General features: G+C 41.6%; 3 protein-coding genes and 1 long non-coding RNA gene across 10 annotated transcripts in view; 1 reads left to right on the top strand and 3 right to left on the bottom strand.

Annotated features, from left to right (window-relative positions):
* Positions 1-61: 61 nt before the first annotated feature.
* LOC146717305 (sodium/hydrogen exchanger 2-like) lies at positions 62-13,679 on the bottom strand. 5 transcript variants are annotated; one of them, XM_085474190.1, is made up of 14 exons: positions 13,425-13,679; positions 6,702-6,960; positions 6,190-6,412; positions 4,364-4,604; positions 4,038-4,288; positions 3,721-3,938; positions 3,439-3,635; positions 3,264-3,353; positions 2,880-2,950; positions 2,566-2,703; positions 2,367-2,463; positions 2,122-2,247; positions 1,624-1,687; positions 62-502 (listed from the first exon to the last, which is right to left on the bottom strand). In XM_085474190.1, exons 1-14 carry the CDS (start codon positions 13,467-13,469, stop codon positions 318-320), a joined length of 2,205 nt encoding a protein of 734 aa, XP_085330316.1. In that variant the 5' UTR covers positions 13,470-13,679; the 3' UTR covers positions 62-317. The 5 variants fall into 5 exon arrangements, with proteins under 5 accessions (XP_085330316.1, XP_085330323.1, XP_085330328.1 ...); XM_085474197.1 differs by having other exon boundaries at positions 2,122-2,244; XM_085474202.1 differs by lacking the exon at positions 13,425-13,679 and adding an exon at positions 13,215-13,333.
* The window catches only part of LOC146717303 (uncharacterized), an 18,234-nt gene continuing 11,486 nt past the window's right edge, over positions 11,855-18,602 (top strand). For 2 of the 3 annotated variants that reach the window (XR_014923154.1, XR_014923152.1), the window contains exons 1-2: positions 11,855-11,978; positions 14,509-14,583. This is a non-coding gene — a long non-coding RNA (uncharacterized LOC146717303). Of the gene's footprint in view, positions 11,979-12,984; positions 13,046-14,508; positions 14,584-18,602 lie in introns of those variants that run through there. The other variant, XR_014923153.1, reaches the window with a different exon arrangement.
* LOC146717304 (uncharacterized) lies at positions 14,086-16,285 on the bottom strand. The gene is made up of 2 exons (XM_085474221.1): positions 15,989-16,285; positions 14,086-15,038 (listed from the first exon to the last, which is right to left on the bottom strand). Exons 1-2 carry the CDS (start codon positions 16,155-16,157, stop codon positions 14,368-14,370), a joined length of 840 nt encoding a protein of 279 aa, XP_085330347.1. The 5' UTR covers positions 16,158-16,285; the 3' UTR covers positions 14,086-14,367.
* Positions 17,462-18,602, bottom strand: part of sh3bgrl (SH3 domain binding glutamate-rich protein like) — a 12,627-nt gene continuing 11,486 nt past the window's right edge. The window contains exon 4 of the mRNA XM_085474235.1: positions 17,462-18,366. Within this exon, the coding sequence (XP_085330361.1) occupies positions 18,328-18,366 (39 nt within the window). The 3' untranslated portion in view covers positions 17,462-18,327. The remainder of the gene's footprint in view (positions 18,367-18,602) is intronic.

Here is an 18,602-nt window from a genome sequence, read left to right as displayed (position 1 = left end):
TGTTACTCTGGGAATGGTGCTTTGAAAATGAATTAGGCTGGAGATGCAAGAGTTGTTCAAGAGGTGAAACATAGAGCTGAGAAAAGCTTTATTGTAGCCGGCAAATAAATAAATAAAACCATTAAATTCATTTTATGAGGAATTTACTTGGGATGCATCCATGAAATTGCTGAAGACTTCTACTAGTTCTGCTTTGCACCTCACAACTCTGTGCTTAAAGGAATACGAGGTACTTATCACTTCAAATGATGGAACACGCTGAGTTCTTTGCTTTCATATGTTTTTCTCCCTCCCTCCCCGTGTCTCACAGTCTGCATTCATTGCTGCTTCTCATTCTCCAAAACAAAGCTGAGGTGTTTCCTGGCGGCTCTCTCCACGGTTTCTTGATGTTTTGGAGAGACTAGGTCTTCTCTAGCAGCTTTTGGATCCATTGATCTAGTCTGAGCCGGGCCAGCTGAGTCTGAGGAGTCCAGGAGAGTGGATCGTGGGCTTATGGAGCACACTGCCAAGAGGGAAGAGGGTGAAGTGAGCTCAAGAGTCACAAAGTCAAAAAAGCTTCTGGTCAAAGATCAGGAGGGAGAGAAATACTAATAAGCTGTTTTTTGTTTTTTTTCCTTTCTTTTCTTTAAGTTAGAGCAGAAAGTTTGAGAGACAGCAAACACAGTTAAAAAACTGCATGAATTAAAACACAATTTTGCAGAAGTAGACAGGATGACTGAGTTTTAATCTTACGTAATAACTAGCAAGAAAAGCAAAAAGCCTTTAAAAGTAAAGCTTTCCATTTGTTCAACATAAGTTTGATAAACAGACATTTGAAAAAGAAAGTGGTTGTCGGACTCTATGCGATCACATAAAAAAAACAAAGTGCACCCTTATTGGTTCCATATGAGGGGAAAGTAGCAGCCTTAATTCATAATTTTGGTCATGTAGCCTGGAAAGTAGCAGCCTGGAGAAACTGCAAAAAACCAAAGAGCTGCATGTCCGACTCCACAGGCCTCAGTTAGCATGTTAAATGTTAAACTTCATGACAGAATGGTTGGCGAGATAAGTTATGGCTTGTTTTAAAGTGCCAGGAGAAAAAACGACCATGGCAGCATGGTTTAGTTTTGAAAAGCTGCATCTGAACAAACAACTTCTGAAACAATGTCATTTGGACAGACCAACAAGACCGAATTTGAGCTGTCTCACCATCTTGCAGTTATTGAGTTTAACTCAGTGCACCAAAGTCATCTAGAGTCAAATATAATGCTATCTGAGAGCTAAAGTTTGGCTGAGAGTAGGTTATTTGGCATGGTAATGATCCCAAACATCGAGGTGTTACCATGGCTGAGCCAAAGTCCAGACATCAGCTTCATTAAAAACTGTGGTGGGACATTCAGAGAACCTGCAAAACCGCAATGAACTGAAGCAATGATGTAAAGAAGAGCAGGAAAAATGTATTGACAATGATGTGAGAGACTGATAAGGTCATACAGAGAATTAATGATTCAAGTTATTGTTACGTAAGTTGGTCCTACAAGCTGCTGAATCATGCAGAGGACTTGGCTGTTTTTTTATAGGACTGCATAGAGTCCTGTCAAGACTTTCTGTTTCACATGGCTGTGCATCTGGCTGCGTCTTTACCTGTGTGAGATCTGCTAAGTCCAGTTCTCACTCTCTGTGGCTCACTTAGCCCACCATCCTCCCCCTGCAAAAGTAGAAATACACAGTACAGCACCATGGAGGATGTTCTCTACTCTGATACCGACACTCCATCATTCACGTAGAGTTTAAACAGATTCCTAAACTTGGATGCAGTATTTCAACATGAATCCACCAAGCCACAGGTGTCGAACTCCAGGCCTCGAGGGCGATGTGTCCTTGATCCAACACAGCTCATTCAAATGGCTAAAGTACCTCCTCAATAAGTCTTGAAGTTTTCCAGAAACCTGGTAAGGAGCTAATCATTTAATTCAGGTGTGTTGATCCAGGGTGAGATCTAAAACCTGCAGGACACCGGCCCTTGAGGCCTGGAGTTCGACACCCCTGCAACCCTGTGAACTTACTCTCCTAACCATTCAGTCTTTTTAATTCTGTTCAATAAAACTCGAACATGAGGAAATGCAGGTAGTTTGCATGCACCTGAAAGTGTGTGATTGTGTTGTATGAGTATCTTTCTCCCAGACTTTGGTGTCTGTAAAGGGGCTTCCTTGTTCTGTCCACCGATGTGTCCTGGTGCAGGGTGTGTCTGCTGTAGGCTGGTGTCTGCTGGAGTGAGGACACATGCATGAGCCCAGAAGTGTGGAGCTGAATTATACACATTGTGCAATTTCTAAGTTATAGTAGCTGGAACTAGGAAATAGCTAACAGTGGCATAGAAACTTTACCTTGTTGTTGAAGTTTTGGAGGTTTCTTGAGAGGATGCGCCTGATGCTTTCCATCTCCTCCGGTAGCAGAGGTCGCCCTTGGGAGCGAGGATCCACTCTAGGTTTTTAGAAAACCCTGATTATGGTCATGAACCTTTCTTCCGTTATTCTGGGAACTTTAAGGACAAACACTGACACAGTCCAAAAACCATTTTCTTACATCGGCGGGGCCTCCTCCTCGACTCCCCTCTGCTCCCGTCTCTCCAGCTCCTGGTAAACTCTGAGGATGCTAGAGCTAGCCTGGCGGTCGTTACGGATGAGGAAACGGCGAAGGTACTTCTTGTTGAACTGCTCAAACCTCACACACACACACACAAGCACACAGATGGCAATACTGTGACTTGTAGAAAATGTGCATAGTGTTTGCTGCCACCTGCTGGTCATTTCATATTTTATCTTTTTATATGCACAACAAACGCTTTATGATAAAACACAAGCAGAAGGCAAAGTAACAGTTAAACACGGAAAACTAACTTGTCTTTCCAGTAGTGCTGCCCCCAGTAGCCAACCACATCCTCTATACCTGCCACCAGGTGATCTATGAGCTAACAACAAACAGGATTATTTGCAGATAACTTCCAAAAAATGATATCCTTTGGAAGTATTGAAAGAAATTCATGAAACAGGCTGCTCTCTGTGCACCATCCACTTCAGTGCATCCTTCAAACATTGTATGCTTTGCATAGGAAAAAACCGAACTCACCTTGTTTCCTTTTGGTTAGTAAGCCTTGCTCTTCTGAGATCATAATCCTTGACAGTCTTTGCTAATTTACTGATATCTAAAAATCAGTAGTGTCCAGAGTTATCTACAGCCCTATCACAAATCCACACTTAGCTGTGATTCCTGTGATCTCTCACCCTGCTGTGGATCTCCTCGCTGAGAGTAGGCAGAGCTCTCTTCTTCCTCTTCACATACAGTAGCTCCACCAGAGGCTTGATGGTCATCCCCTGCAAACCAGACTCAGAAAATAAAATCCACCTTCAAACTATGACAAACTTTTTTCCTTACAATTCACGAACATGTTTGCCCCACCTGTACAAAGACAGTAAAGAGAATGACCACGATGGTAGTGGTGATGAAGAGTCGTTTCTTTGGGAAGTCATCAATCAGGAAGACCAGGGAAAAACAGATTGCCCCTCTCAGGCCACCGTAGGCGATGATGAACTGGTCTCGGAAGGTCACGGCGTTCCTCCGGAGCTTGTTCACAAACGCGGTCAGCAAAAGCACGCCTTTTAAGAAGTGAGAAAGAGTTTAGATATCCACTTTGCTGATCTTGTGATATAACTTGTTTTAAAGTGCGGGGAAGACTTATACCCGTGGCCCTCCAGATGAGACAGAGCAGCAGTGTAGAGCACACAAACGGCCAGCTCCACATGTGGATGTCCTGTATGGTGGACACTCCCAGGAAGGTGAAGATTAAGGTCTCGCTCACGCTACTCCACATCTTCAGAAAGTACTGGATGCTGGTGTTGCTGCGCTCCGACACATTTGCTTCCACGTACTGTTTCATTGTAGCAGCACAGGTCACTATGCTGCAGGGCAGGGAAAGGGGAAGCAAAGTTAACTAATGTTTATACTAATGTGTACAATTTGTGGTCTTTGGGATTCAGATGATTCTGAGCAGCACTCACGCCATGATCCCAGAGAGGTGAAGCATCTCTGAGGTAAGGTAAGACAAATAGGAATAGAGGAAGACAAAGAGCGGGGCGATGACTTGGGCCCTGGAGGTAAAACGTGAGGTGAGGGCTGCCAGCAGGCCGAAGAAGAGACCTACACACAAGCCCCCGATTCCGACCACCACCACCCTGCAGCCCCCCAGCAAAACATCCAGCCCTGACACTGATGGCAGACGGAGGAAGGACTCAAAAAGCTTGTAGAGCACCTGAGAGGAAGAAACGTCTATGAGTATCAAGTGTTTCATTTAGGTACCTGAAACACGCACCGCTTCTCTCCTCACCACAGTGACGGCGTCATTGAGCAGTGACTCTCCGAACACCAGGATATGCAGCTGTTCGTTAACTTGCATCTCTTGGAAAACAGAAAGCACCGCCACTGGGTCTACAGCAGCGATCAGGGAGCCAAACAGCAGGCAGTGGAGCAGAGAGACATCTCCTAGTGAGCTCTGAGCCAGCAGGCAAACACCGTACAGAGACAGGCCGATGCCCAGGACGTTCCACAAGGTCCCCAGCACTGCATACCTGCACATGCACAAGAAACCAGCTTTAAGACACCTGCTCCAGGTACCTTTAACAAATGCTCGATGAATATCTGAGTTTAGCCACTCAGGTCCACAAAAATAAGCTCAAAATATGACAAATGTGGTAACATATGCAGTGCGTCATGTTTATTTTGAATATTCAATGTGATTCCTAAGTTCATGGTCAGTTCTTAGTAATCTTAGAGTTCTTCCTCCCTCAGTGTCTCGTCTTCTTCTGTGTTCATTCAGCCTTGTCTTCACGTTGTCTTCATGTCTTGTCTCTTAGTTTTGTGTTCCCCTGTCGGTCATGTCTCCAGTGTGTGTTAGTCTTCTTCTCTGTTTTTATTGTACTTCCTGTTTTATTTTGACAGTCTCTCATCCTTGTACAGTATGTTCAGTTTTACTTCCCCTGTCCTATTAGTCTGTATAGGTTCCAGCTGTGTTTACAATTGTTGCCCATCCTCTCGTTAGTTTCTAGTTTATCTTTTATTAGTTTCTATTTGTTATTGTTTTTGTATTTTATTTCAAGCACCGTGTTACAGCACATGAAACTGCCTCCTTTAGTTCACTCCCTTTGTTTCATCTGTCTGCCACACAGCCATACATGACACAGAGGGGTAAAATGATTATTAGGTCTCCTGCTGAATTTGTAAGTTCACTCACTTACAAAGAATTGAAGAGTCTCTATTTTTGTTGCAGATAAATACAACCAAATAAAACCAGTACCGGTACCCAAAAAAAAAGATCTATCCATAACCACGGGAAAAGAACCAGGGAAACCAAGTTAACAATAAAAACGATTTTAAAAAAATAACAATAAAAACCCTGAAAACCATAAATTTCACACCCAAGCTTCAACTCTTGCAGCCCGGTACCAAACGGCTCATGGACCGATACCGGTCCATGCCCCGGGGGTTGGGGACCGCGGCTTTAACCCATTCCAGTCAAACAATCCTGTGACTCTGTGGGAGGCAGAAATCTGGCTGGGCTGTAGGAAACCAAATACTCATTTCACTCAGTGACATGCAGGGATGTTTATATCTTGGTTCTCTCCATTAAAATAAAACCGTCATAAAAATTAGAGACTGTCCAATTCTTGGTACACGATCAAAATGATGAATTAAGCAGGAGATCAAATAATTATCATTTGGATGTTTCAAATTTCAACCCTGAGCCTGAACCATGAAATAATTGCCACAAAATTCAATTGTTTTTGAAAGTAGAGCATTCATTAAATCATTTGAAGAAATGTAAACAATAAATAAATAAAATATAGATTTCTGTTTGTGAATTTCAATTTGTATCATATTTGGTGCATCATGACTTCTTTTTTTTTTGCAATTTATTCTTTTGAATTTTTATTTTATATTGTGTAATTTACACTGATGATTCAGACGTAGAGGTAGAAGAAGGCTTTAAAGGGTAAAACCAAAATAAAGAGTCTAATTCTGACTTTTAAATCAAACTCTTTCTACTCATATTTTATGTGGAAATGGCGTACTTTCATTCTGTTCAACGCAATCTGCATACGAATGCCTCCACACACACGCACACACACAAAAATCAAACATTTTAAAGCTACCAACCAGAGGATTGTACCAAGGTTTTCAAAGAACAGCCTGCCTGGCAGGAAGTATCCCGCATCTAACACGATGGGTGGCAGCAGAAAGAGGAAGAAAGCATCGGCGCTGAGAGTCGGTGGAGCAGAGTGGCGCACCCCATAGATCACACCTCCAACCAGGAGGCCCACCATGATGAGGACGCAGCTTTCGGGGACAACTGCAGGGACTCGACCTGACCAGTGAAAACCTGAGGGAATGAGAAACGGAGAGGGAGTAAAAGGAAATCAGCAAGATCCGAACTTTGTGGAGTTCTGACTAAATCGCTCTGTAGCTATACCGAGGGAGGACTACTACCATTGTACTCAGATAAACTCTTTCATTGATAGAACAGATTGTTAACTTGAGGTTTGGTGTGAGTTTTAAAAAATCCTGGAAATAACTAGAAATGTAGAAAAATAATAGATATTATATACATTATATTATATATGAAAGAATCTGGCTTCTCGTGGATGAGTGTGAGCACAACTGAGGCTTACCCAGCTTGGCCAGTGAGGCCAGCATGATCCACAGCACGATCTCAAAGGGAGCCTGTACGTGGTGATAGTCCATGCTGAACACCCTCAGAGCCATGGGTAGATCCACAGACAGGCTGCCATCGCTACTGTTGGTGCCCAGCGAGGGAGGCAGATTGTGGGGCAGAGGGCTCCCATCGGGAGAGGTCACAGCCAGACAGCCCAACAGACTGGCAGAGAGCAGCAGAGAGAGAGTCCACAGAGCAGTCATCCTGCAGCCATGCTGGGACAACAGCAGAGAGAGGCAGAGAATAGGAGTGGGACTATGGAGATGGGGGGTGGGGGCGAGACACACAAAACAACCTGACTGGGACTCATGCAGCCACTAATGTGCACAGGAATCCCTGAGCTAGCAATGATACCAGCAGCACAGAGCTCAAGGGGTGTGTCACACACACAGACGGTCTCATCAGCAACTCAAAGAACATTACATCCATTTCCTGAAAATGAACCCTAACTGGAAGCCAAAACAAAACCCAAAATATGATTATTTCCATTACAGGGAATTGCTTTAAGTCCACAATATGTGCCTGTGTACACACATTTGTGTCCCCACGGCATAAGTAATGCAAGTACACATGCACAAGATTCAGCCAGGGTATTAGCACTGATGGTTTTTTGTGCACAAAGCTTAGATAGATTGCAATAATTGTTAATATATTTTGTTTACCTAGCAGAGAAAGGGCTTCTCCGATAATGGACTCATTTTCAGTGTTTGTTCTCATGCTGTGGTAGCAGTGCTTCATTTGGTGGAATTTGTGTTCTGCTGTGGCTTATTTGATTTGCAATCTTTCATTTCAAACAAGCAACTTATTGTTGATGCGGCATGTTGTGATTATTGAAATAGTTTGAATTACAGTTACAAATATGTTGCCTAGTGGTGAGAAAAAGGCTTTAATTATCAGCCAAGACAGTATCTCTTCCTCCCACTGGCTTCTTATTAAATTCGGTTTATCGTCTTTACATATTTTATGCCAATATGCGTGCAGTCCGTCAGTTCCACTGCAAACACAAGGATCTGTGTCAGAATAAGCCTTCCACTGTATAAGTGCACAAAAATAATTGGTTTAGTGAGTTTAGTTGTACGGGTCATTTACACAGAAAACAAACAAAAAGTTAAAAATATGTTGCTTGTGTGACTTGTTCCCTTTTCCAAAATGTTAGGCAGATGGCATGTGATTTTTTTTTTTTCTGTTGCTTTAAAATCTGTTTGTGCTTCTGGAAAGTTGTTAGTTGTTCTTCTCCAGTCCAAGAGAACATTTAAAAGCTAAGAGTTGTTTTGGTTTTTTTACACACCCTCACTACCTCAGTGATTTTGCCCTTCGTCCCTTCTTCCCTACAAGTGAACTCACTGAGGATCAGACCTCTCCACCTCTGATTAACACACAATGCCTGACTGCAACTTCTGGCCATGTTAGAAAACAGCTGGAGAAACTAAGAAGCAGCAAGTCCGTTTGTGACTCTAAGTCATATTTACAACCCGAGTCTGAAGCAGGAGAAGATACCATTGAAATGGAAAAAACATCCTGTTTGATTCCTCTACTGGAGAAGTTGACAAAGTCCAAACTTACTGACTATCAACCTGGCGGACTTCAAATCGCGTGTGAGGAAGGTGATGGGAAGACATGTCAGTCCACGTCAGACCAGAGATGAAACATCTTGACCCTCTGCAGTTTACACACAGTCCATCATCTACATGCTGCACAGCGTTTAATCATTTTACACGATTCAGCCACTGATACAGACAGAGGAGGTAATATCAGTAAACACACCCTCCATCGCATGGATTGCTGACAGACAGGCGTTGCTCCGCCCAATCTCACATCCGTGGACTGTGCAGTTATTCCTGTTCCCCTTGTTCACCTTAGACTTTCAGTACAACTCCAACTCACGCCACCCTCAGAAATATTCTTTGATCCTGGAGTGGTTGGATGTAAGTAATATATAATCAACTAACTTGCCATTAATGTATAAAAATGAATGTACACTGAACAAAAATATAAACGCAACACTTTTGTTTTTGCTCCCATTCCCCATGGGATGGACGTAGAGACCTAAAATTCATTCCAGATACACAATATAACCATCCCTCCCAAACAGTGGTCACAAATCAGTCCAAATGTGTGGTAGTGGGCACATCTGCTATATTGAGATAATCCATCCCACCTCACAGGTGTGCCACATCAGGATGCTGATCTGACATCATGAGTAGTGCACAGGTGTACCTCAGACTGCCCACAACAAAAGGCCACCCTGGAATGTGCAGTTTTGTCTCACAGCAAAATGCCACAGATGCCACAAGCAATGAGGGAGCGTGCAATTGGCATGCTGACAGCAGGAATGTCAACCAGATCTGTCGCCCGTGCATTGAATGTTCATTTCTCAACCATAAGCCGTCTCCACAGGCGTTTCAGAGAATATGGCAGCACATCCAACCGGCCTCACAACCGCAGACCTCGTGTAACCACACCAGCCCAGGACCTCCACATCCAGCAGGTTCACCTCCAAGATCGTCTGAGACCAGCCACCCAGACAGCTGCTGGAACAATTGGTTTGCACAACTAGAGATGGCACGATACCACTTTTTTATGTCCGATACCGATACCGATATCATAAATTTGGATATCTGCCGATACCGATATGAATCCGATATAGTGTTTTTTAATCAACAAAACTGTTTTTTAAATATCTTGCTGCATTTTGCAAGTCTGCAAGTTCATACTCAAGTTTAAAACAACAACTACACTAAAGCTATTCTGTTATACCTGTATACAAAAAAAATATTTCATAGTTCAGCAATACTGATCAATCTAATAAACTTAAACCTACACCATCCTCCCTATTCTGGTATTTTAAAGAGTACTTAGCGTAAATATTAAGCAACCTAACTAATAGGGTTCCAACTCCCAGCAACAACAAAAATAAATAAATAAAAAATAGGGAACCACCCCTCACGCTCCACCTCATGATGCTTAATCGACGTAATCAACCTTAATTTGATGAAGTGTGAAAAAAATGCACAGAAATCAATTATTTTTTAAGAAATATTAAATAGATTCAACATCTTTCTTCAACAAAATTGCAGACTGCACAGATGGTACCTTCCCAAAGGAAAAAGTACTATAGCTTACTAGGGTATATATATTAGACTTAATAGTCACTATATACAGTAATTGACTTCTATTCATTTTACATCAAATTAAAACTTTGGGTGTCAGATAATTATTTATTAAAAGCTAGACATTTTAAATGAGAATAAGAAAGAAAAGTATGTCTTTGTGCCCCCTTTTCCCAGTTAATGCCCTATCGGCCCCCCTGGCTAAACTTTGCTAGATCCGCCCCTGCACAGTTACCAGCGTCAGCTACGTAGAAAAAGATCCTGGTGTAGAAAGAAATATTAAATAAATTCTAACAACAGCTTATCAAGCTTAAACGTGCTGCTGTTGTTCAGCCGCTGGTTTCCTCTTTCTGGCGCAAAGTGGGCCAAAAACAAACAAGAGAGACTCACAACAGAAAAGCCGATCAGCTGATCATTAGCAGTTTCACGATTGGGAGAGCGAGAGGCAGTCGCTCGTTAAGCTTAACGTGGGAATGCTTTACAAACATTCAGAGATGGACTTACACACTTGCTTTACTTCTCTCGGGGATAACTTTGTCGGAGATGAAATGCCAGGTTGCTAGCGAAGCTCCAAATGCTATCCAGACCACCAACAGGTCCCGCATGCCACAGCTGCTCTATCACGTGATGCATACTGCTCCGACGTTCTGAGGCGAGTTACGGCGTGTTGCAAGTTTTGTGAGGTGCTTTCGTGATATTTAATGGATCGGATTACATTTTTTATTTTTCTCCGATATCCGATCCAGTCATTTAGGTCAGTATCGGACCGATACCGACACGTAATATCGGATCGGTCCATCTCTATGCACAACCAAACAATTTCTGCACAAACTGTCAGAAACCGTCTCAGGGACGCTCAACTGCATGCCCGTCGTCCTCATCGGGGTCTTGACCTGACTCCAGCTCGTCGCCGTAACAGACTTGTGTGGGCAAATGCTCACATTCGATGGCGTCTGGCACGTTGGAGAAGTGTGCGCTTCACGGATGAATCATGGTTCACATTGTTCAGGGCAGATGGCAGCTGAGAATGTCCCAGTTCTTGCATGGCCAGCATACTCACCGGACATGTCACCCATTGAGCATGTTCGGGATGTGCTTGACCGGCGTATACGACAGCGTGTACCAGTTCCCACGAATATCCAACAACCTCGCACAGCCATTGAAGTGGAGTGGACCAACATTCCACAGGCCACAATTGACAATCTGATAGACTCCATGCGACGATGTGTTCCACTGCATGAGGCAAATGGTGGTCACACCAGATACTGACCGGTTCTGGGTCCCCAGACCCCCAATAGCGCAAAAAACTGCACATTCCAGGGTGGCCTTTTGTTGTGGGCAGTCTGAGGTACACCTGTGCACTACTCATGATGTCAGATCAGCATCCTGATGTGGCACACCTGTGAGGTGGGATGGATTATCTCAATATAGCAGATGTGCCCACTACCACACATTTGGACTGATTTGTGACCACTGTTTGGGAGGGATGGTTATATTGTGTATCTGGAATGAATTTTAGGTCTCTACGTCCATCCCATGGGGAATGGGAGCAAAAACAAAAGTGTTGCGTTTATATTTTTGTTCAGTGTAAATTCTATAATACATGATTGGGAATATCAGCACAAACAAACATTATAAATTCGGATCTTTCTAACAAGGTTTACTTTTTTTTTCCTAAATCCCTTTTCATTCATCTTTTACTTTAACAGTAGTAACTTAAATACCAAGTTACTTGTTCACAAGAACATTTAATGACACAGAGTCACTGTTCATCACACCTTACACATACACCTGTGCTATAAGTAGAGATGCCCTCTCATCTGAGTGTTTTCACTATGTAGTTTTGTATTGCAAATTCATAAGAATAAAGCTACTAATTCTTAATTAATTTAATCACTTCATTAATTTTATTTGCTTAGAACTCAATTTAATTATAGGACATGTAAAGCCATGAATGTTGTGTAATGTAGGTGTACACACCTATAAACGGTGGAAACTGTCTTGTGTATCAGACTTGACTGAGAGCCTCCTGCCTGCCGTCCGTCCTGTTTCAGGTCAGACAACTGCTCTGAACTGACTTGAATCTAAATTTCTAATGTTGCCTGTGTGCGAGCCTAAATCAGGTATGCCATTTTAATTCAGTTATTAAGTTGCAGATAATTTAGTTTTATGTTTTAAAAAAAATCTATTTTCAGTCATGGGTTTTCATATCACTTGATTTTGCTAAAGCATGAATTAATGTCCTGTAATCCCTGTAAACAGCATGCATCATGGATACCAGTACACCACATCCTTTTGATGATGCCGGAACCTGTTAAAGTTGAATAGCTTCCACTTTCTACCACAGGACCTTATATAACTCCTGCTTGCTTCTGCCTTTACTGAGGTCTAATCAACCAGCTGAAAACACTTGTGTAATTACACTGGATAGGGCCCCTAATAAGGTATAATGTTATCAATGTGAAGTGGGGAAGTGATTCAAAACATGAGGTAGCCTACACTGCTCAGGGATACCTCTGTAGTAGTTGGTATGTGGCAATATTAGCTTTGCTAATCAGAAAAATTAAAAAATATTTTAGTAAATAAATTGTGTGATCCTGAACAGGCGTGAGTTATGAATAAGGACTTCAAATAGACAAAGAGAGGGCAAAAATGATTAGAATAGCATGAATACTGGGCCAGAGTGAATAATAAATACTTGAAATAGCTAGCTAAACGTATAGCTAAAAACAGCTGAAACTGTTAGCTAACGGGCTGGATTAACATATTGTGAAACACTAAACTGACGTTAAATAGCATAGCAGAAAAAAGTAGTGGTAGAATTGTTTCATAGTTAGCTAAAAAATAATGATGATAATAACAAGTTAGCTACAAGAATATCCAAAACATTTAACCATCATTGACATAGCATTACCTTTAGCTACGCTTAGCTAAATGTAATGCTAAGCATAATCTGAAAGTCATTGAGAAGTGGTTTAAATAAAAATGAATTCATGATGAAGTAAAACTCTTAAAAATGAATTGATGAAAATGATTATAAATTTGCTGGTAATGGACAGATAGTAAAATACAAAGACTGTAGCTCAGAGCAAACTGACCAAAAAAACCCACGGACTGATAGTTTGACTTGGTTGAAACAAGTGTTAAGTTAGACTGGGTTCAGATGAACACATTTAACAACAAACATGAGGTATTTGAATCCATCTCAATAGACTTCAAGCTTATATCAGATGAAACATAATAACTTAATTTCCTCTGTTCACTTGGTTTGGGACTAATACATCTCCCACAAGTTAAATCTAATTTACCCCTGTTCTTTGTCTTTGTATTCAATTTTTAGATTAGCTCCTCTAAATTACCTTGGATTTACCTGCCATAATCTCCACACAGAGGCTACATATAACAAAGCCTGATCACACTGCCAATTCTAATCTATTAATTACAGGATAACCTCAGTTAAATCTCTGTTTTCCATCTCTTTTCACAGATGAATAGCATGCCTTAGGCTTCCAAAGATTATGTTGGTGCATGTTAATGAATTACCATTAACCTCACTGCAGGATGCCTACTTGTGAGGACGATTTGTGTTTTCTCTTAGCAGCCAGATCAATCATATTTCTTGAGACTGCTGCTCTGACAGTTGATGCCAAAGCTAGAGTGATCTTCGGGTCCCTTTAAACAAAAACCTAACCACTACTAATAATAATCATGGTGGAAACAGCTGTACTAAAGCCTATTCTCTAAACTTAACAAGGTAACATCTTTCTCAGGACTACAGGAAGAACCTGCTTTCTCCTATTCCTTTATCTGCCAGCGGAGATCAAACTAGGTGATGTGTATACACCCGTGGAAATCATCATGGAAACCTAATCAGACACGTTTGCATAGAACTGGTCGATAACATGTAAAGTTTGTGCTTGTGTTAAAGGGGGGCCTTGTCGGTGGGGTTGTGTTTAATCTCTGTTGCTAACATGCCAGCATTATCACCTTTTTCTCCTGACCTCTATTAGATATCAGGCAGTCCGAAGGCTTTTTGTAATCACACTTGAATCAGTTATTTGGTAGCAAAAACCTTTGCACACCATATTTTTTCATAGCGCACATAAATGTCAATATCCAGCCTTCTGCTGTCTAAGTAAGTAGATGGGTACAAGATGGCTTTACAGGTGTTGGTAAAAAGCAACAGATTAATAAAACGCAGTTGTAAACAACCACAAGCTGATACTTTGTTATATCTTGCTTTATTATAAATCAAACACTTAACACATTCCCAACTATAAGTCAGTAAAATACATTTGAATGTATAACAAGTAGCTCCCCGGTGGTGTAATACTCAAATCTAACAGAAGATGGCATATGAAAGCAACTAAGTTTCAGGCATCTTAAGCAAGAGAGCAAGGCTTTGTATAAAAATAGCACTGATATAGTGGATACAATTGTGTGTGTGTAAACTTGGGTGTGAAGCACTGAAGCAAAGTCGTCTAGGTCACAATATTTAAAGCTTTTGCAGGATCATTGCGGATGAGGATTTTCCGCCTCTGAAATCCTCAACACTGGGGAGCTGAAGTTGGAGGAGCAGGGCACTAAGTTATGGGTGTTCAGATAACTAATTTTACTGCTGCTGTCTTCTGTGCTTTCTTCCATGCATCCCAGTAATGAGTCTGGCCCCTCTGACTGGCTGCTAGGCTGCGGCGGGGGCACCAGGCCGTGCAGGAGGCTGTTCCCCAGGTGGGAGTTGCACCGAGCTAAGTTCTCAGTTAGATGCTGCATGTACACCTCCTCCAGCTGTTTCTCCAGCAGCCCGTTCAGCACCGAGTTAGACATGGGCTCTAGCCCCGATCCAGGCAGATCCAGGCTGATGTTCACACTGTCCCCCATTGCTAGATAACCCTGGTCTGGTATGGATGGTACTGAATTCTGTGGCTCTTGCTGGGCTGTGCTTGGACAAACTTGAGAGATGGGAGACTGGATGCAGAAATCATGCTGGCTGACAGCAGTTCTCAGTAGATTGTGTGTGATGCGGCCTGAGTCAGCCACCTGCAGGTCTGGATACTGTTCCAGCAAGCTACAGTCTTCTATGTAAAGGGGGTACAGGTCAGTAGGGATTGAGAGGGCTACACGTCTCTGAGGCACCACTTTGAGAATCTGGGGTTGGCTGGAGTTTAGATCTTCCTCTATGATCCCTGATTACAGAAGAGAAACTGGTTACATGCTTGCTTACAATTTTTTCCCCAATATGAAACCAGATAAAGGACAAATGATTATTTACAAATGGATTGCTTCTTATTAGCTATATTTAATTATTTAATACAGCTGTTAAATTATTTAACCAAACTACAATATGGGTATTATTAGTTTTAGATTCAACAAGTTTTTACCTTTAAAATATCATAAATCCACTGTCACCTGTACCACACTTTATTCTATTACGTTCAAAAAAAGGTTATAATAGTTAAATAAAAAGAGAATAAAAATCACACCTTTGAACAAAAAAAAACTCGAAATGAAGTGATTTTGTGAAGAAAAATAACTAAAATAAAATAAAACAAAAAGTATAGAGAATATATTCATAGTTTGTTAGTTTGCTAAAATTTGATCAAAACTTGCCTGACGATTCTTTGACAGAAACATTTTGGGTTTTTACAAGACTGTGAGTTCACTGCTTTCAGAAGGTTCTGTGTTTTTCGTGTAGTTTCTGTACTGCTTTTCCTAAATCTAACCTCTGACATCTGCCCTCCATACAATAAGAATTCACGAAGACTAAAACTAACACAAACTAACCTAAAACTAAACATGTTCAAACTATAAATAAATAACCAGAATGAGCAAACTCTGCCTGGAAATGAACCAAAACTTAACTGAATTAAGAGAAAAAGCTTTTTGTTGTGAGGCGTTAGTTCTATCAACTGCACCACCAACCATTTTAAACCAGTGACTGTTGATGTGTGTGTGTTGGTAAGTTTGCATTTAACAAAAAGAGGAAGCTTGTTAGTTAGAGGGAACTAGACTGCAGCAGGATACAAAGTTACTGCATAAACCCCACTGCAGAATAACTGTCTGTCACACTAATATGGGACAGTTGTTCCAACATGTTTTGTTGTTTGTAATCGCAAAAAAGGCTTCTTTTTTTTACCTGCTTCTGCTGAATGCACCCCTGGGACTGCAGAGCTCGAGTCAGAGCGAGCACAGTTGGATGGATCAGCACAATGACCACTTGTCTGCAATCTCCTTTGCTTGGAATTGGAGGCAAACTTTCTCTCCTCCCTGTACACCAGCAGTCTGAGAAAACCTTCAGCCAACATGCCCGCCTAGTAACTGGCCTTCTTTTTCCTCTGCCTCTTTTGCTTCTTCGGTCACTTGCATGCACTAATGGCACTGCGTGACTGTAAGTGCGGTTATAAAGATCTCCAGTCTGGTTTCACTTCTGCATATAAGAACTGCCCCCTCCACCTTCCCGCCCCGGCACTTCCTTTATTTAATCTATAACCGAAAATCTGAGTTAAAAAAATGAGAACAGCTCATTTTTACATAACAGGATAAGTTAACATCGTCAGGTTGAGGAGCAGGTGGTATCCTGCTCCGTTACTTAAGCAAAGGAAAAGTTCAGTTCAAGTAACAGTCATTCATTCAAAGTCAGAGAATAATTATATTTAAAGTCTGTGGAAAAGTTTATATAACGTGGCGTTTAGTGGCTAATAACCTCAGAATCAGACCCAATTCAAAAAGTAACAATCAAAATAACTCTGCTGTGATAAACGAGGTAGGCTGTTTTAGTTTGAAAAACAGCAGTCTGATACAATTTCGTTTCGTTTTCCTTGAAACAGTTATGTAACTGACATCATATGAGATGTTTATATGGGAAATCTTTTCTTTTGGTTCTATTGATCATATAACCATCCACAAACCTTAAGAAACCTCGAAAGGAAGGTTTACGCATCTCACCTTAGGACTCCTGTCCTTACCACTAAGTTGGTGAGAGAATACACGGTGCCTTACAGAACTTAAAGCACTTTTGAAATGCAGTTTTTGTCTTTATGTGTTATTCAAATGATAATCAGCTCCAGAGGTTTCACATTCTGAATTTCATTAATACTTTTAGTGGCTTCAAGTCTTCTGGGTAGGTTCTGTTAAAGTGAACACCTATCTGAGATAGGACCTATTTGTGCTATTACAGTCAAATTTAATCAATGTCTATTCTTACATTTCACAGCTGTTGAGGCTGGTGGTAACGCGCAGAGCTTTAGAATAGGTTACATGCGCTTTTCCTGATTGGGAGAGTTTTATTTTGAAGGTCCACTGACAACTCCTGGGACTCTTTGGTCCTGACATGTGGTGTAAAGTGTTTGACCAGCGTGAGTTTGCCAGTCTGACACAGTTTGGAGGGCCACAGTAAAGTGTCTGAATACTTGTTATTATTTAGTTACTTCAGATTGAGATTTTGAATAGAATTTTAGAGAAGCGACACATATCAGTCTCCTGGATGTAGATGGATTAAAACAGTGCATTTGTTTAAAACTACATTTACGAAACAGTTACGTGTTCTGAATACTTTCTGAGATGACTGACACACGCTAAAGTAAAACAAAAACAGACACGTCAAGTCAAGTCAACTTACAATTATTTATTGTACATAAAAAATGAACAGCACGGGGCGAGGAGGCAGAGCTCGTTTCAAAATCGGCTGACTGTTTTAAGAGTCATTCTTTTTGTCTGTGTGTCATTGCCGTTTTATTCCGAGGAGCGATTGTACCAGTTTACGTAAGTCAGGGATTTACCAACACCATGTTAAAAAAATTTATTCTAATAGGAACAAGAACTTCCCCCAAAACAAAACAAAAAAAGCACCAAAATTGCATGTATTGTCATTTCTGTTAAGCAAATATCATCTTGTAGAAAAAGGGTTTGCTAATAAAACAGTTTTAAGACGACAGAAAGTAACTATAAACTCAGCGGGTGGGACTGTAAGAGAAAACCGTTACTGGATCACACAATTTGGCTGAAAAATTTAAGACTTCTACTGATTAAACCTCTAAAAAACAATAATATTCATGTTTACAGTCAAAGGTTGGATGATGTTGTTTGTGGCCAACAGTGAATCTGTCTTTGTATATTTCACTGGGTCTGATGATGTCGTCCCAATCGGGTAGTCACACATTCACGGTAATGCTCTGATTGACATGTCATTGGGCCAATAGGACTATCAGGCTGAGATTAACGGGAGGAAGCTGAGCTGTTTTAGATACCCTTAATAGTCTGCTTTAGCACCTCCTTTCAACTACAGCTAGCAAGGCACGGCTGAACGCAGATTTATGAAACAGAAACGTCATGAGAAAAAGTACATCGAAACCTTCATTATATTTATAAGCTGAGCAAGGTGTTGCTTCTATTCCCCCCCCCCCCCCGGGTCTAGGCAAGGCTGGGTCCAGATGTAGGTTAGGCCTGAGGTGTCAGGACGGGAACGATGGGAAGCTGCTACTGCTGTGCTCCTTTCTTCGCTTGAGCCTCGGCCTCCTGGAGAGAAAAAAAACAGAGAGGGAAGGGACAGAGTGTGTTATATTAAAATGGAGGATACTGGTTAATATATCCCTTGCCACAGCTCAGAGGAAAACCCCCTCTGTCTCCATGGTAACTGGCACACCTCCCTGCAGTCCCCTTTGTGGCCGAGAGGAGGCGCCAGCGAGCGAGAGAGCCTGCAAAACCGATAGGAGGCCTGCTGTGGTGGATATCATGAACAGATGTATTATGTA

Source organism: Copadichromis virginalis, linkage group LG2 (assembly GCF_057382275.1).
Source record: "Copadichromis virginalis isolate Kocher_CV1m ecotype Utaka linkage group LG2, C_Virginalis_male_GT1.1, whole genome shotgun sequence".
In the NCBI taxonomy this organism is placed as follows: domain Eukaryota; kingdom Metazoa; phylum Chordata; class Actinopteri; order Cichliformes; family Cichlidae; genus Copadichromis; species Copadichromis virginalis.
Note: the sequence above shows the minus strand (reverse complement) of the source record. Positions and strands in the feature narration are given on the sequence as shown.

Excerpts from the sequence above, each read along its gene's own strand:
- LOC146717304 (XM_085474221.1), bottom strand. The coding sequence starts at position 16,157 with ATGTTGGCTGAAGGTTTTCTCAGACTGCTGGTGTACAGGGAGGAGAGA. Across the intron at positions 15,039-15,988 it reads GGTGCATTCAGCAGAAGCAG|GGATCATAGAGGAAGATCTA; the intron begins GTAAAAAAAAGA and ends TTCTGTAATCAG.
- LOC146717305 (XM_085474190.1), bottom strand. The coding sequence starts at position 13,469 with ATGATTGATCTGGCTGCTAAGAGAAAACACAAATCGTCCTCACAA. Across the intron at positions 6,961-13,424 it reads AACACAAATCGTCCTCACAA|CATGGCTGCAGGATGACTGC; the intron begins GTAGGCATCCTG and ends CTGTTGTCCCAG. Across the intron at positions 503-1,623 it reads ACTTAGCAGATCTCACACAG|TGTGCTCCATAAGCCCACGA; the intron begins GTAAAGACGCAG and ends CCCTCTTGGCAG.